Here is an 18,258-nt window from a genome sequence, read left to right as displayed (position 1 = left end):
TCCTATCCAAAATGGGGTTTTCTTCCCCAATATTATCTTGCCGTTGTCTTGCATTCACTGAAAAATTAAAAATTGCTAGATTCTATCTCCGTACTCCCAAATCCACAAGATTTCCTCTTCTGCCTGCCTCCTTTTCCTCTCTCAACTGAAAATCACTGATATTAGCATTCCTTTTCACAGTCAAACTAGTCTCCTCAAAAAACAAATTGTATAGCCCCCCCAAATAAATAAATAAACCCTGCTAACCTTATGTTTACATTTTCTGCTAGCTCTCACCCCTTTTCCTACTTTTCTACAAAGAAAATGTACTATCTATTATGCAATCATTACACTTCTGCTGTCACACTATCTATTCAATCCATTTGCCTTTGGCTTTTAACTTTTCTCCTCCATCCATAATGATCTTATTAAAATTTCAACAAGTCCCAAAGTTCCCAGTCAAAAGTCCTATCTCTGCAGATAAGAAGTTTCCTAAGGACTTTATATGTAGTACATTAGAAAAGAAGAAATGATAAGAAAAAAGATAATAAAGCTGATTAAGGTAAAACATAAGCCCTGGTATTACTGTAACAACTGCTTTACATATACTTATGAAAGTTGAATCTAGGAATCCAGCAAGAGAGCCCAAGCAATCAGTTTTACACAGCTGTCTAAACTTAAAGCGAAACAAATGCTGTTAGTTCAGAGTGACAGGAGTCATCTGAGTAACACTCTCTCAAAGACCTACGAGGTGCTCTTTGCCATCATCGTATCTCAATCTTTGGTTTCCTTGAGTGTGGCCTCTAAGAAGAAAATCCAGTAGCAGAGGAGTAAAAACTCTATCTTGAGTCCTCACTCTGTGAACAGGATTGCAGATGCTTGAGGGGTCTAGGGCTGTGTGTGACTGCACATGAGTGTGAGGAGGAACTTCACCCTCAGGTAACTTCCGTACTTCTTCCCAAGCAATTTCACTTTTGGACTTTTAAAGGCAGGAAATTCGAGGTTGTATTTTGGGGGGTAGAGTTAGAAACTGATGGGGTGAAGGAGGAGGCTTGACATCCAAAACAGATAATTTGTTCATGATCCAAATAAGACATTCTATGAAGGGTCAGAAACTTCCTTTAAAAATGTAGTGGCTCCTCATGGTAGTGAGGACACAAGGAAGGAAATACAAAATATAAACAGTAAGGAACTCATCTGAATTCAACTGTAAAGTGAAATCAAAACAATATGAGATTCAGGAGTGAGTCCAAAGGCACAGCTGGTAGAGGGCTGTAAGAAACAGATACATTATACCCCCAAATTCAGAAAGTCAATAGTGTGAGCAGGGATGAGAGAAGAGTTGGTACAGAACTATGAAAGAAGGGTTGCTGGGACTTGGCTTTAAGTTAAATAGCAGAATTAGTTTTTCAGAGTGGATGGACTGGGTGTAAGGAGGGACAGATGGTAAGTGTGCTGCAGTGTGCTAAAGACCGATTAGAAGGATGAACATGCACACAATCAGTAAACTCAGGGACCCCAGAACTGATAAGGAACCCTAGCAGCCACCTTATCACAGCTCCACCCCTTTCATCCTCAAATAAGGGGACCTGAGCCACCTGTTAATATTCCCACCATTCCGTAGCCTTGTCTCTGGGAACATGGCATGGCTCTGACTTAGGGCAGGAGCAAGACATCACTAAAGGAATTTATCATCGTATCCTTTGTGGTTTCCTTTTGAAAGGTGAATGAACATCTATCAGTTTCACGCACACAAAAAAATCACCACTTCACCTGTTCATTTATTTTTAAAGCAGATTAATAATTATCTCTAATTGGTTCTAGATGGCCATGCGAAATCCCTTTATTATTTTACTTTACAGCCAGACAGAAGTTATTCTATTTATTTTACAATTTTAATCACTATTACTTCTGCAGTTTTGCTTCATTTAATAATAACTTTAACCATTTAATCTTCATAAAATGAAGGACACACACACACTTCTTTTGTAGAAGGCTCCACAGCAATTCTTTCTGTGTCACATGGCAGACACTTACAAACCAACTATGGTCTTGATCCTAAAAACCAAACTTTAGGGCTCAGTAAGTAAAAGGATTTGCCATCAAGCCTGCCAACCTAAGTGTGCTCCTTGGGACCCACACAGTGGAGGAGGGAAACAGTTTTATCAAGGTTGTTACCTCCACTTCTTACTGTGGCAGTCCCTTCCCTCACATAGACACAGTAAACAAATAAATAAATATGCAACTTAAATTTTTATTTATTTTTAAAATTATGTGTGTGCAAGGATGGGGGATATGCACATGTGTGCAGCTGCTCCCAGAGGCTGGAGGATTTCTCTGTAGCGGGAGTTATAGAAAGTTGTGAGTAACCAAATCAAGTGTGGGTATTGGGAACCAAACTTAGGTCCTTGGCAAGCACAACATATGCTCTTAATTAACCATTAAATCATTCTTTGTCTCCAACAATTAAAAAAAAAATGAAACTTTAAACTGACGATAATGGAGCTATTACAATGCAATGGTGCTAAGGAGTCTAGAAGTGTCCAAGCCAGAGTTTTATGGCTTGGCCCCAGAAATGTACATTTGAGTGCTGGGAAAGTGTTTTCAAAGACACTATCAGCACCATCTACATGATCTCAGTTCACAGTGGTGACTATGAGAGCTGCTTCCAGTGACTGTGTCTTGGTAGCCAACTGTGCATGGCTGGCAGCCGCTGTTTAGTCTCTTAAGTTAGCCAAAGTGTGCTTATTTGTCTGAAGTTGCCTCCAAATACAAGAGAAATGTAGTAGCCCCAAGGTGCTTACATTCTTTCATAAAGCAATTTTCTTTCCTCCCATCAGTGGAGTTGGCCCTAAAATATTTATTTTCCAATATTGAGTTGCGGACCCATTTCTTAGTAAAATAGGCTTTCACACTTTCTTGTGCTACAATTTCATTTATTTCTTTATCATTTAAAGCAAAACCGACAAGCTCTACCTCTTGAAAGAGACCCACTGTCCCAAGGGCCTCCATTACAAATTTGGGGCCCAGAGATATAATCCATTCTCTGGACAACGGCAAAGAAAGAAAGAGAGAAAAACTGTTGTCAAGAGATTTCCAGAGAGACACATCCTTATCTTGCTGTGTGTTATACATTTGTTGTGGGTTTGTTTGGTTCTGGCTATAAACTTCTGGAATCCTTAGAAGTAAACTGCCTCTGGAGAGTTAGCTGCAGTTGGCAGAGAAGCGCCTTCATGAGTTCTCGCTTTCACGTTTGCCTGGATTTCAGGGTTTCCCATTACAGCCCCTCTCCTCTGCCTTCCACAGGGAAAAGCAGTGCTGTGATGCTCCCTAGGCTAGGCCCACAAATGCAAAAGAAATTTGCTTTCGTCCTCTCCTTTATACTATTGTAGTTTATCCAGGACAAATGTTCACAGAATATATAGATAAACTATAGGAATGATGTAAAGAAAACTCACCCCCCAAAATTTAATTTATACCTTTATTTTTTGCCATTATAGAAAATCACCTTAACCCATGACTAAACACAGAAGGGACTTTCTTTCCGTAGACGTCCAGAGTGGGTTGTGCTCTTACCTCTACTTTCATACCATTGTACATGCGCCACACCACATTCACACCCAAAGACAAATGTATAAAAATGTAGTGGAACTGTTTTAAATCCAATTTATTTCAGTTAGTGTTCTTATTAGCTAGGACAACTATGTATTATTATATAAAAAGCAGTTGCTTTCTTTACAAATCAGTAGGCTTTTTTGGGATGCATGTGGTGTATTAGGAAAATTTAGCCAAAAGCCTTAGTCATCATTGCTTTACTTCCCAAACTCCTGAAAGTTAAATTTTAGCTTGGGAAACAAGCACGAAACACATAATGTGGATCTAAAAATTTACAATGGAGAGAACTAAAGTTCATAATAGATTTTTATTTTGTGTTTTATATATATATATATATATATATATATATTGTAAAAGGGATAGGAGCCAAGATCAAACTTTCTAAACTCAAAGTACGGTGAGCTGCCAGTAGACCGACCATCTAAGAAAAAATAAACAGATTTCGTTTGGAAAGTCTCCCTTTCTGGCAAACAGAGCTTAAAGATACGTGTAAAGAGAAGAGATTGCTACAGCCTAGCTCTTAACTACTTCCCCTGACTCTGTGTTCAAGGATTGTTCCCTGAAGCTGCATTACTGGGAAGTTGTGCAACCTCTGAGAGGTGGGGCCTAGTGGGACAGCATTAAGTATTTGGGAGTGTGCCTTTGAAGCTTCGTCCTTTTCCTTCCTCGACTTCCCTCCTCGGAGATGAGGGACTGAGGGGTTTTCTCTTTTACAGGCTTTCCTATGATATGCTTAGGAAATAGCATAGGATATGCTTAGGAAGCAGCAGGCAATAAATAAATAAGTAAATAAATAAGAAACAACAACAAAAAACAAGGACAACCAACCACACCTTGGAACATCCAGACTGTAAACTCAAAATAGCTTGTTTTTCTTTTTTCTTCTAGTATTTTTAGTTTTTTTTCTTTTTGTTTTATGTGTTATGATAATTTGAATGAAAGTGGCCCCTATGGCTCATAGGGAGTGACACTACTAGAAGATGTGGCCTTGCTGAAGGAAGTGTGTCTCTTTGAGTTTTCAGAAGCTCAAACAAGGCCCGGTGCCTCACTAGCTCTTCCTGCTGCCTGTCAATCCATATGGAGAACTCTCAGCTACCTCTCCAGCACCGTATCTGCCTGCCTCCAACCATGCTCCTCACCATGGCAATAATGGAGTAACCTCTGACCTATAAGTCAGCCCTAATAAAATGTTTTCCTTATAAGAGTTGCTGCATCATGGTGTTTCTTCATAGCAATAAAAATCTTAACTAAGACATGTATCTGTATCTATTTTCTTTTCATTTATGAGACTATAATGTAATTACATTACTCTATCCCCTTTTCTCCCTCCAAGCTCTCCCATATATCCTTCCCTACTCTCCTTCAAATTCATGGCTTCTTTTTCACTATTTGCTTTGCATGCACCTTACATAATACACACACACACACACACACACACTCCTAAATATAAGCTGCTGAATCTATATAATGTTACTTGCACATATGTTTTCAGGGCTGACATTTAGCACTGAACACTCGGTTGGTATTCTCTTTGCTGGAGGGCTACCTCTCCTGCTTCCAGCTCTCTTCCGTTCCTGAGAGACCTTTGCATATGGTTGAGGCCTTGTACATTTTCCCCATCACGTCCATTGGTGTCACCTTGTTCAGCTCATGTTTGGGCAGACTTTACAGGTGTGTCTTCTGTTGTTACTAGGAGACACAACATCACAGCAAAGTCTCTGACCCCCTGGATCTTGCAGTACTTCCACCACCTCTTCGGCAATGTTCTTCGAGCCTTTGTTGAGGGAGTGTTTGTAGATGTATCTATGGGGACTGGGCTCAAAACTCTGCATTTTGATTTACTCAGTTTTCTTTCTGAGCCTTTTTATCTTATCTTTAGCATTCATTACTGCAACAGGAACCTGACTAACACAGGTGCCAACAAGGATTCATGCCACGTAGACATGTTCTTACATTTCAGATCTATATCCTGTCATTCTTCAAAAACATGTCACTTACTGCAGTGCGCATCAAAATGTTAATACATAACCATCTTGGTGTGCATCATATATATTTTAATGAACCTATACTATTAAGATATAAGTCATAAATAAGTTGACCTCTCCTTTTAAATCTTCATGCTGCACCCTAGCATTACATGTATCAAGATGTAAAATTAAAATTTCTACTTGAATAGTATTTTCTGTTGGCTAAATTAATTCACTCAATTTGCCCCAGGAAATTTCTAATAGTGTGACAATAATGCTAAATAGGGTTTTGACTTTTTTTCTTACTTATTTGTATAGGCATGCAAAGGGAAGTACAAATTAAATCTTTTCATTTTTCATTTACTTGCTGATGAATTTGTCCAAGGACTAAATTTTGTTTTCATAACAATTTTCCATATGAAATACTGGCTCTCTAACTGTACCTTCCAAGTTTAATGTTCCTTTTTCTATGGGGAAATAAACTTGAAAGTTGCATAACAGAGTAAATAATGAAAAAATGCCAGTTAAATGAGCTTTATAAAAAAAGGAGAATTTGCTGTAAATTGTGACTACTTTAAAAGACATTTGACACTGAATCCATGTTTTTAAGAGAATAACCCTTCCCCAGTTAATAGTGATAGACCCATGCTCACCCAGGAAGACCTGAGTCACAAAGTACAAGCAAAACTAAACAAAAAGACATAAAAGTAAGATGAGGACCTGGTAGGAAAAGAGGATTGATGGAGGTAGAAAAAGGATGAGAGGGAGTAAGGAGATGAATATGGCCAGAATGTATTATGCATGTATGAGGCTGTCAAATAACAATTACTTAAAAAAGAAAGAAAAAGAAAATATGATATTTACTAAGCTATAGAAGACATAGAAGCTTCACCTTTAAGCATCATTGTTAAAGCATTGCCATCACTGCATTTTGTGTTGTTTTTCCAGTGTTATGACCAAGCAATAAGATATCAGATAAACTAATTTTTCTCTCATGTACTTTTTTCTCCATAAGAATTAACAGTCTGGCCAGGCATGGTGGCACACACCTTTAAATCCCAGCAGAGGGGGACAAGGGTAGATGGATCTCTGTGAGTACAAGGCCAGCCTGGTCTACAAAGCAAGTTCAGGACAGTCAGGGCCCTGTTATACAGAGAAACCCTTTGTTGAAACATACATACAAACAAACAAACAAAAGACATTCTGAGCAATAACACATCCCAACATAAAATCTAGGTGTTAGAGGATCCTAATCACTGCTTGGTCCTTGGTCATCTATTACTGATGTGGAAAAACAAATTCTTTAGCTAATGGAAGTATATAAATTAATGATGAGCTTTAGCAGTCTGCCCTGGCAAAAACAAAACAATCCCAGAAAAATCAGTGTGTGAGCCTCACTGAGTAAGAGACTCCCAAGTGTCTTTATCTAGTGAAAGCAAACACTGCTTTAATAGATCACACACTTTAACAAAATCTGATTACAGAGGGCTCCCGGTCAAACCAATACATTATTTAATTCTAATCAATCTTTACGGAATTCTAAACTTGGGACTGTATATATACTCATTTTCTAATGCTGCCTCACAAAAGCTTCCAAAGACTAGCATTGAGTCTAGCGAGACTGTGTTCCTCTGTGGGAGGTCTACAAGGATGCCACTCTCCTACCCCCCTCCTCCTCACTGAGATTGTCACTATTCCAGGGATTGAGTCCACTTTTTCCATCTTCAAGGATGCATCTGCAGTTCCCTCACTAAGTCCAGCCTCTCCTCAGCTGCTCTCCTCCCTTTCAAAGGCCCTCATGATTTCACTGGCTCTATCAGAATAATCTGTTTACGGTACTCTAGAACCTGGAGACTACCTGGCTGAGTGACCTAACATATTCCCTTACTAAGTGTTGTTGGCCTCGTTGTATGTAACGAGAATGAGGTCAAAGTCCCAGGGGTTGGGATTTGGACATTTTTAAGGAAAGGGCTTACTCTGTCTGAGGCTTAAAACTAAAGGACCATTACTTGGTTCAAATCAACATTTACCCAAGCGAATTAAAATTATTGAACACTATTGCTACAGTTATTATTAACTGAAATAAAAGTGTACAATATCAAAAAATGTTTTAAATTATAATTAGATGGCCACACCTGCTTTCAGTAAAAACAAGTCATTTCACCCAGTCTCGGTGTCCTTTCCATTCCTGCCTATGGAAATTAAATACCCATCAACTGCGTTGATGCCCCATTCTAGAATTCATCACACCTCACTATACCAAATGCTGCCCATGAACAAAAGAGTTATATTCTCTCAAGACAACATAATACATATTGCTTAACAAACTTTTATAGATGATGACAATCGAGTTTGTTTTTAAAATGAGAATTAATTTCAGGATAGAAGGAAAGGGACATTAAAAATACTATTCCACAATTCTGCATTCACAAGCTTTCCTAAAAGAAATATCAGATGGATCAATTATCATTAGCATAGGTTTCAAGAGACCACATTTTGTTTTAGACATGACACAAAGAAAACTTGGCACAGAGAACTTTATTCAACCTGCCCAAGGCCACACAGCCAATGTGAGCCACAGCTGTCCGTGTACTTTCAGAATGATGACCTACTTCTCCTTACACGTAATAGGGCCAATGACAATGCTTACTGCTAGGCTGCACTGTAAATGGACTGCTTCACTAACTAACTTCCAGGGATAACATTAGCACTTCCGCATTCTGTTCTGTAACAAAATACTGAGTAAGCCAAGGTCACCATCCTAAGATGATGTATAAAGTAGACAAGAGTCAGAAACTGTTACATAAGAATAAACAGAAAAGAGAAACTAGGCTGAAAAACCTTATGATGATGAGGAACACTAAGAGGAGGAGCAAGGGGGAAAGGAGGATAATGATGATAAAACAGTAACTCCATTACTTTTCCCGAAGACCAGAAACACCTAATGAAGGACAACCCTCTGATTTTGAAACTAATTTCTTTCCAATATTAATTATTCATAGCTTCCTTTAGGTAACTGGATTAAATTCTGCTTTTAAAAGTACAGGGAGCTGGGTTTGCTGGTGCACATCTTTACCCCCAGCACTTAGAAAGCAAAGGCTGGGTGGATTTCCCTGAGTCCAAAGCCAGCCTGGTTTATATAATGAGTTCCAGGCCAGCCAGGGCTACATAGTGAGACTCCATCTCAAAAAACAAAACAAAGCAAAAGAAAACAATCAACTAAAACATACAAACAAAAGACCAACAATAAATACAACAAGTTACAGGGGTTTAAATTATTCGGTAAAATTTTATTTTCTTGGTACCTACAGGAGAACTGAAATCAACTTACTTGATATAATAGGGCACTTTATTATGCGAAATGGATCTTTGCCATGGCAGCTGGACTGAAGCTGAGGAAACAAAGGGAAGTTACTGGAAGCAGCAAACTCCACACGTTAATGTAAAACAACTGAACACATTTTCATAGCAAATCTTGAGGGACCCACTCTGGCACTAAGCTGGATTCCTATAATTAGGAAACGCACGAAGCCAAAGAGAATAGCTTTAAAGATTGATGTGAGGAAAGAATTAAGACTCAACTTCCACAGAACCTGTTGATGAAAACACAAAACCTGGTTCTTGTTCATAAACATTACAACATAGAATCTGGTGCCATTTGAAAACCACACTCCCTATACATTGTGTATTGAAGTTAAAGACATTCTCAAGACTGAACTTCTAGATCACTAATAATATTCTTCATTTTGTATCATATTCATATGCATATTAAAAACATACTCATTAAAAACAGATGGAACTCAAGCAAATTTAATTATAAGAAGCTTTTAGAAAAAATTTAACACAAAAAATAGGCAGAATATTTTAAAAGCCAAGTAGATCTTCTAAGAAGACTCTTATTTTCATCTGCAATACTTAAAAAAGTTTTTCATGTTTGTAGTAGAAATCACTATGATTGAGATGCTATGCCTTTTAATGGAAGTATCTATTTCTTACAATTGTGCTTATTGATTACTTGAATATACATTACTGTTATAGTGAATAAATTACTTAAAAACTTATTTAAGTAGAGAAGCACACATGAATTTAGAACCAGAGGAATTTTGCTAAGCAAGCTACCAGGTAAACTGAAACATTAATTTTGCAACTATCACTAGACCTTCATATAGGCATTTGTCACCATTTTTTTTCTTAATTTCTTGGTACATTGATATCTCAAAAATATATAAAATTCTAAACTTTCCCAAGCCTTCCAAATCCATATTTTATTTTTAAAATGCAGCAAGATCCACACAATGACCTTCAGTTTGATACAGAAGAAGCTAAATACACAGAGTTAAAAATATCTTCCCGAAATACACCTACTAAACCGATGATGTGGTTCAGATACAACCACAAGTTCAAATACTAGTTCAGCAGACCGCCTCCTTATTTTCTAACTGTGCCCACAGAAGTTCCCAAACGGACACAGCAATGAAGACTAGGGTGCACTAAATCTCCCATGAGAGCCAGACACACTGTAGTGTTGGCACTAAGAGGTCAGGCTTTAATATGTACCTCATGGAACAGGGTTCTTTAATAACTACGGATAAAGTCCAAGGGTTACAATCAAGCCAAAGACACTCTGCAGTAAGAGATAAGAATTATTATTTATTATAATATTATAAGAATATTATAAGAATTCTTTATTTATTTAAGAATTATTTTGATTTGAATAACTAAGCTTCTTGGACTATCAGCTGCTAAACACTAAAAGACCACATGCTTGAGCATCACAAGGTGCATGCCAAGTCTACAAAACTCTGTGACTTAAGCAACATGAGCTAGATTTCCATGGGAAAGGTTGGCACGTTAAAAGTTAGGGCTCCCTCAATATTAACTGATAAATGATCAGTTGAACTATAAAATCTCAATTATTTATAAATGCCTCTTTAATTTGGCCTTAGTTTATTCAATCGGCTTTAGAAATCTACAATACTATCTAATGCGTATATTAAAAGCTTATTATTTCACCAGTAATGACACCCATATGTTAAACATTTTTTAAAACCCATCCTTACCCACCACAAAGTGTAATACACCACTGAGAGACAAACAACTAGAGGCTCAGTTTAGGAACTGAAGATAGGTAAATGTTAGAAGTTGGGTACAGAAAATGACAAATTAGACTTCTCAAGAATACGAAAGTAAAGTCTGACCTTTGATCCTTGTATTCGGGTTTTCAGTTTTGTCACAGTGACAAATAAATAAACAAACAAACAAATAAATAAATAAATAAAAATTAAGAGAAAACACCAATGGAATTAACTTAGGAGACATGGAGTTTGACAGTATCTTCTGTGGTTCCAGATAAAATAAGGTTGATAAATATCACTGGCCTCAAGCTTAAAATCTTAAATTTAATTAAATTATCAGCTCATTTCCTTCTATATACTTGCCATATAAAATAAAAGAAAAGGCATCAATATGTGCTGAAACATTTGTGCCAAGATGTGGGTTGGGTGCTGTATTAGTTGACAAGACTTTGGCATTTAATTCTCTAGGCAATCTTAGGAAATAGGTTTGCAAAGACCAAGAAATTAATTTTCAAAAATCCTCAGGTATAGAAAAAGGCAGTTAACATTTATACTCAATCTGAGAGCTTCAAAGTTCAACATTCTCAAATATTGTCAGCAGTGAATGATAAATAAGTCATGACTCAAAATTATTTATTTAAGTCTTCATGAAGTGCACATGAAATTAAAAATCCCAGATGGAGGATGTGCTTTTAAAGGTGCTTATATGCAACATGCCTATGTGAAACACTAAATATGCAACACTCGCCCACAAGAAAGGCTCGCATACAAGTGCCTTTAGGCTAGTATTCTCATTTCAAGATCTATATAGTCAGTAATTTAAATGCATATGCAGATTTTTAGAAACTAAGTATTTTTTTTTTGCGAATGGAGAAAAACTAATTCAAAAACCCTACAGCATAAATTTTTTGTGAAAAATCCATAATCTTTGCATGACTAAGCAATGATTAGTTATAAGCAATATTAGTTATCATAACCAATGTTTAAATGAGGAAACATATCTAAAGACAAATTTATTTCTGTTTTCCTTTGAAGATTTGCCAATTCTCATACTGTATTACATAAGCAGTAAGTAACATTTCATTAATATTTTCTTTTAAACATATTTATTTAAAGTATAGTTATAGCAATAACTGAAGGAATTATACTGAAGGAATTTGCTAAATCATTCAACTAACAAGATCACTAAAATTTTTTAAATTAATTTCATTTTTATTAATTACAATTTATTCATTTGTATCTCAGCTGTAGCCCCTTCCCTCAAACCCTCCCAATCCCCCCTCCCTCCTTCATCCCCTCCCATACCCCTCTCCAAGTCCACTGATAGGGGAGGACATCCTCCCCTTCCATCTGACCCTAGCTTATCAGGTCTCATCAGGACTGGCTGCACTGTCCTCCTCTGTGGTCTGGTAAGGGTGCTCCCCCATAATGGGGAGGTGAATCACTAAAATTTATTCATACTTACTAGACAGAAAGTGTTGAGAAGATGGCCCAAAGTCTCTGTGGGCTTCCTGGAGCTGTTTAAGGCGATCATCCACAGAAACCTGCACACATGCACAAGGCAGATGAAACAACTGACTTCAAGACAATGGCTTTCATAATATCCTTGATTCAATTCCCATATCAAGTGATGCACTTCCTCAGTCGACTCATTACTACTTGGGCAGAATCCTTTTCCTTTCTTATTAATACAATAGTATGAAAATGAACTTCTGACATTAAATTATGGTAAATAAAGCCAGAGTTTACTCTAAAATAATTATATGAACTTTAAATCTATTAAATAACCACATTAGCTAAATATTAGTATGGTTATCATTTTAGAGATGACACTGAGAAACAAGGACGTGCCTGAGGACACAACTAGTCAGAACAACGTGAATATTCATGCCTTGGCCCTCTGGGACCATATCTATGCTTTAAAGCTTTAAAACTGTTCCTTTTCATCCCCACCCCCAACCCCCACCAGGAAGCATTCTTCTAAGGCAACTTAAGTTAAGATGTGGCCATAGGATGTGCCCTCTTTTGTAAGAAAATGGTAAAAGCACTATAGAGAGTGTGTGGAAAATGAGGCTTAGAGTACTCTAACAGAAAAGAGATAAACAGATGGATAAATGGGGAGACAGGCCATTAAGAGGATTAGAAATTGGTACACAAAGAGATAGGAATATTGATAAGTAGATAGGTACAAATGTAGGTAGATAGACAGACAGACAGATAAATAGATAAATGGTGTGTAAGAGAGAATATCCCTGGGCATCCCTTCATGCTACTGCAAGGGATATCCATTGTACCCCAGTTTAATACCACCTCCTATATTTGTTAGTATGTATTCTATTGTTAGTGTGCCACATTCCAAAAACAGAGTTATGAAACTAAATGCAAACCAAAAACAATTTCATACAGCTTTCTGACATTTCCATTTCCTTTCCCCTCTTATTTGTCTCTGCAGTGCTGGTGATCTGTTCCATTTGGATGGACAATTTCATTTTCAGCTACCTGTAAATAAAACTTGTATCTGTCTAGCTCACTGGACAGCTCAGGTTTCTCCTGATTAGCTACATGAATTGCATTAGAATACACTTCATTCATTGTGGCAAATATTCAAATGTCATATTTTATGAGTAAGTATTCCTAAAGTTAAACAGCACTGTCTGCTATTGTGGATTTTTTTTCCCTTATCCATGACTGATAACATTTATTTAAACTTTAGCAGCTACCAGGATCAAAGATAAGGATTGAAGAGTGAATGCCTCATTCAAATATAACATGTTGTCTGACATCTTTCACAGATGGTGATAACAAAGGCAAAGGAAAAAGGAAATTCAGAAGGACCACAGAATAATCTTCAAATGAGTGTAAGGAACAATAATGATGCAGAGGAATGGAGCAGAAGAAAAAAAGAGTAAGGGTCAAACATTTCTGTGAGTACTTACAAATTGAATATGCTTTGCCTGACTACTCTCCGATTATTGACATTCTTCACAATGATAGGAGAGACTGTCAAATATGGATTATTCACATCTCACATTTTCAATGTCGTTAAGAAAACATACCATTAAGTTCAAAACACTGACATTAATTTATTCTGTTGGCAGTGAGGATGGGACACAGGTGTCATGGTGCATCCTTTAGGAATTGGTCCTTTCCTTCTACCATGTGGGTTGTTGCAAGCAAACTCTGAGTGTTCACCTATTAAGTCATCTCAGTCAGTGACCTCCTTAGGCATTTTGATGTGTGGATTAATCCAAAAAACTTTCCAAATAAAGTGACTGAAATTACACAGTCATTTAAATTATAACATGTTAAGGGTCCTATTGCAGAAAAATTAGTCAGAATTATTTACTGTCATTCTTCTTGTCAAATCTTCCCCTGCTAATTTTCAGCAAGAAGGCATAGTTGTTCTGACTCCTGGCAGGTGGATACTGAATGTGGACACTGAATGTGAGATGATTTGTTCCATGAACTCCTGCTTGGCCTGGACAGCAGTCAGCCAAGGCTCCTACCTAGGAACACTCTGGAGTCCTGGCTCAGTTAATCTGGAGTCTACAAGTAAGGTTGGGAGCCACTGGAACAACTGCCTTGGGAAGGCTGATTCTAGATGCTACGGTGCAGCTGTGCTTCACGCACACATGAAGAAAGGCCCTGTTCAGCGAGCAATGTGAAGAGGAAGAAGAAAAGCTTGGCAACTTTCCAAAAGACAGAGGATACATAATAAAGGGAAGAAAATTATTCCTTTAGGAGCCACACTAGGACAAATGATTCTGTGGCAGACTGTAGGTTACAATGAACACAACTTAGTTGATTTTGTGTAATTTTCTACAGGTATTATATAGAAAGTTCATACAACTTATGCAAAAAAATCCACACTTACAAGTAAAGGATGTCTTTGGTTTCAAGATATAGAAAGGCAAATATTTGGCTTGCTAAATTCATTATCAAATACCTTTAGTAAAGAAAAATAAGAGATAATATGTTGGTTAAAAATGAGATGTGTTTAAAGACTGTCCAAGGGCTTCTAGCCATGCACATTCTAAAGCATGCTTTCCATATTTGAAAAAAAAAAAAAAAAGCAAAGATTTGCTGTACTAAGAAACTAAGTGCAAGCCAGGAGTGGTGGCATGTGCCTGTAATCCCAGCACTTGGGGGGGCAGAGGCAGGTGGATCTCTAAGTTTGAGGCCAGCCTGGTCTACCAAGTGAGTCCAGGACAGCCAAAGCTACACAGAGAAATCTGTCTTAAAAAAACCAAGAGACAGAGAGAGAGAGAGAGAAGACAGAAACTGTAAAGCAACAAATGCATTTCCATTCCCTTTCCATATTCTTTACACAGCATTAGATAGCATTCTGAAGGGGCTAAGCTGGTACCTGTAGGAGTTTCCATCGCATATTAAGGTCATCCAGCTGGCGAGACATCTTTAGAGATGGATGCAGGTCAAGTGGAGACAGCTGACTGGACAGATCGTTCATTGTTTTAACTTTTAAGTTGATTGGTGCAATTTCTTCTCTAAACGCCTGGTAGAAAACAAAATTTTAAAAGAATGTTGCTGGAGACTCTCAAAAGACAGAATTGCCATTTTCCTAACAAAGACCACGGGAAGGCCCCTGTGAAACCATCAAGGAGAGATGCTTACTTGACAGCAGCTGACTGAATCAGGCCTATAGTAACCTAGACATGCAAAGACTCCCTGAACTTTTTGCATGTGTGCAATGAGAAAACTCAAGTTGCAAACTCATTTAAGCCACTAAACATTTCCATCTAGTGTCTACTGTGTGCAAACCATGGGGCTATTTTGTTGCATGGCACACTTTACTTGTTTATAATTTACTTTCATACTTTCTCATTTGTTTCTATAATAGCATGGCTGCCTTACTCCTTTTTTTTCACCAGATGCAACATGCTGACTTGAACTCAGTCATGCTTAGGTTAAATGGCCATTGAAAGCAGCTATCCTCACCATCAACCAACCTATGGTTAGGATACTGGAGAGGAAAGCTCTGTGTCTCCCAGAATCCACTATGATCACTGTCTGTGCTTAGGGGAAGGGCAGGAAAAGCAGAGCATAATAGAAAAGCTATGGTTGAGTCTCAGAACTTAACTGCTACCTCTGGGTGCAGAGCAGACAAGTAAAAGGTATGCATCTTGGGCGAGCATGTGAAAAGAGAAAGCTAGGCGCTCAGACAGACCACTGACCAATGAGAGCAAACAGAATAACGTACCCGCATGGTGTCCATTCTCCACAGAATCCCACTGGTTCCCTTTCTCTGACAGTATTTGTCTAAATCCCGTGGATCCTTCCACGACTCAGCTAGGGGATTTCTCTCTGCAGCCTTGCCTAGAGGCTCTTTTCCAGCACGCCTGGGGCTTCCTGTTTGGTGTCTACAGTACACTCCATGACTTTTAGCCAACACATACCAAAATACACAAATTTTGTGTCATAGCACAGGTATTTCAGAATCATTCCAAACCCACTGCTGGACATAACAGATTTTTTAGCCCTTACCCATGCTAGCATTTGTGCACTCATGCTTGAGCACGGGCACACACCTCCTCCCACCCCCGCACACTACAGAACTCATCTGGCTTCTTCCTGATGTTGCAGCAAAGGACAGAATCTACCTTTGTTTTTCTGCCTCACATCTAATTTTTAGGACTAGATGAATAGCCTTCCAAGAGGGAAGAGGTTAAATTTTATCTCCCCTAAAACTTATCTTAAATTATAATGGTTGCGAAAATCCAATACTCTGGAATAAAAAATTTTCAATGATAAATCAGGAAATATATTTTAGTGTTTTCAAATTCTTGACTATGCCCAAAGGCATGTCATTAAGTACAAAGGGGAGAGCTGAACAACAAACCACCAGGAAAGGCCTAGAACCTGAAACCAACATGGGAAATAAAGGCGCCAGAGACAGAGGTGTGTAAATGAGTTTGAATCTGTAGACATGGAAGTCAATAGGTGTTTAGTACAATCTATTTCCAACCTGAGCAGACACCAATGTATCAAAAGAAGACAGAAGAAAGGGAGCCCCCAAAGACACGTGGCCTGTTACAATGTGGCAAGAGGAAGAATTTTGATTTGCAGTTGTGTTTTTTTGTTTTTTTCCTCCTATGCCTGATGTTGGACATCCAAAGATTCAGACAGATGTACAAATCTGGTTAGCAGCATGCAGTGACATAGTAACAGGCCTAACAGGATTAACAATTAATACTGCTGTGGGGTAAGAAAAGTGTAGGTTACAGCAAGACAGAAATCTTTTCAACATGGACTCCAAAAAAAATTCAGATTTCTTTAACCACAGCTGAATACAAAGATTAGAACTCAAATGTTTCTAGGGTTTTTAACCATGATTTTAGCTTGATATAGTAATGTTCTCTTTCATGGTTACCTACAAAGACCAAAAAACTAGATCCAGTTTTTAAAATCAATATCCTTTTAGTTCTTAGGTATGAAAAATTAAAGTTAACATGCTATTTAATATTTTTATAATTTAATAACCAGTTTTATATCAACAGATGATAAAGGTGTTTTAAAATTTGATTTAGGCACAATTTCAAGACAGGATTTTTTTATCTTAAGGAACAATAAAGAAGCTTAAATTTTTACTGTGTAAAAATCCTTTTTTTTTTTCTGTTACAAGTCATAGGTGCAAACATTAACAGAGCTTTGACAGACAAAGTCTTTTTGACTTTGCACTTTTATGGCAAGCATTTTATGGCAATGAGAAACCTTTCTATCAAGGAAGTTTATCTTTTGCCTTTTAAGAGTTTCCAAATTAAGGGGCTTGAAATAAATTGAGTTATAAATGGCTTTCAGAACTGCCATGTGTTCTTGTATAAAGAACTAATTTATCATGTTTTGACTGTACTTTCCTATGAGAGAATAAGAGCCTATGTGGCCCTCACTGCTATAAAAACAGAAACATCTGCTGTATCAAAGGTGCTTGCTAGACTGTTGGCAGGTGTGTGTCTCAAGCCCGTCTGGTACCAGGTGTATATGCAGAAAACAGCATTATTAAAGATAACTTTAGCAACTGAAATTATTTCATTATTCCTTAAGATTTTGTTTTCTAGCACTGTTTTGACATATTTACAAATATTTAGCAATTTCTAGTACTTTGTTTCTCCCTCTCCACACAGCTTCAGTAAGACATGAGATATACTTTCAAGAAGATGTGAACTATCACAGACATTGAATTTATTTTATTTGATTTAGTGAGACTTGAATTTTTCTTTTTAACCTCCTAAAATGTAACAGTATTTTAATCCAATGTATTCTTTCCCATTAGGCTATTAATTGTTTTATTGTTGTTGTTGTTTAAGCGTCCCACGTCAGTGGACTTGAACATTTGGCTGCAGAGGCGAGTGATCCCTTTAAATAAATAAGACCACCAATTCCCAAACCACTGGGTCTTTTTCCCAGATACAAATTTTCATTTTTTCAATAATAATTATCCTTTCAAAATCAAATGGGTCAATTCCCATTAAAATCTAGAGTATTTTGTTGTTGCTGCTGTTTGATACTGCTTGATTTTGTAAACCACTAAAAGATTTTTCAGGGTTTAAAACTAGGCAAGCCAGGTCTGCTGCCACAGGCCTTTAATACCAGCTATATGGGAGGGT

At 37.5% G+C, this 18,258-nt stretch overlaps 1 protein-coding gene across 6 annotated transcripts in view; it reads right to left on the bottom strand.

The window, feature by feature from the left end:
- Utrn (utrophin) overlaps window positions 1-18,258 on the bottom strand; it is a 524,212-nt gene that overhangs the window by 82,165 nt on the left and 423,789 nt on the right. For all 6 annotated transcript variants that reach the window (XM_060380271.1, XM_060380270.1, XM_060380269.1 and 3 more), the window contains 3 exons: window positions 15,003-15,149; window positions 12,102-12,180; window positions 8,893-8,953 (listed from right to left, as the gene is read on the bottom strand). In XM_060380271.1, coding sequence (XP_060236254.1) covers window positions 8,893-8,953; window positions 12,102-12,180; window positions 15,003-15,149 — 287 coding nt within the window. The remainder of the gene's footprint in view (window positions 1-8,892; window positions 8,954-12,101; window positions 12,181-15,002; window positions 15,150-18,258) is intronic.

Source organism: Meriones unguiculatus, chromosome 3 (genome assembly GCF_030254825.1).
Source record: "Meriones unguiculatus strain TT.TT164.6M chromosome 3, Bangor_MerUng_6.1, whole genome shotgun sequence".
Taxonomy (NCBI): domain Eukaryota; kingdom Metazoa; phylum Chordata; class Mammalia; order Rodentia; family Muridae; genus Meriones; species Meriones unguiculatus.
The sequence above is the reverse complement of the archived record's forward strand: the minus strand, read 5'-3'. Positions and strand labels throughout refer to the sequence as shown.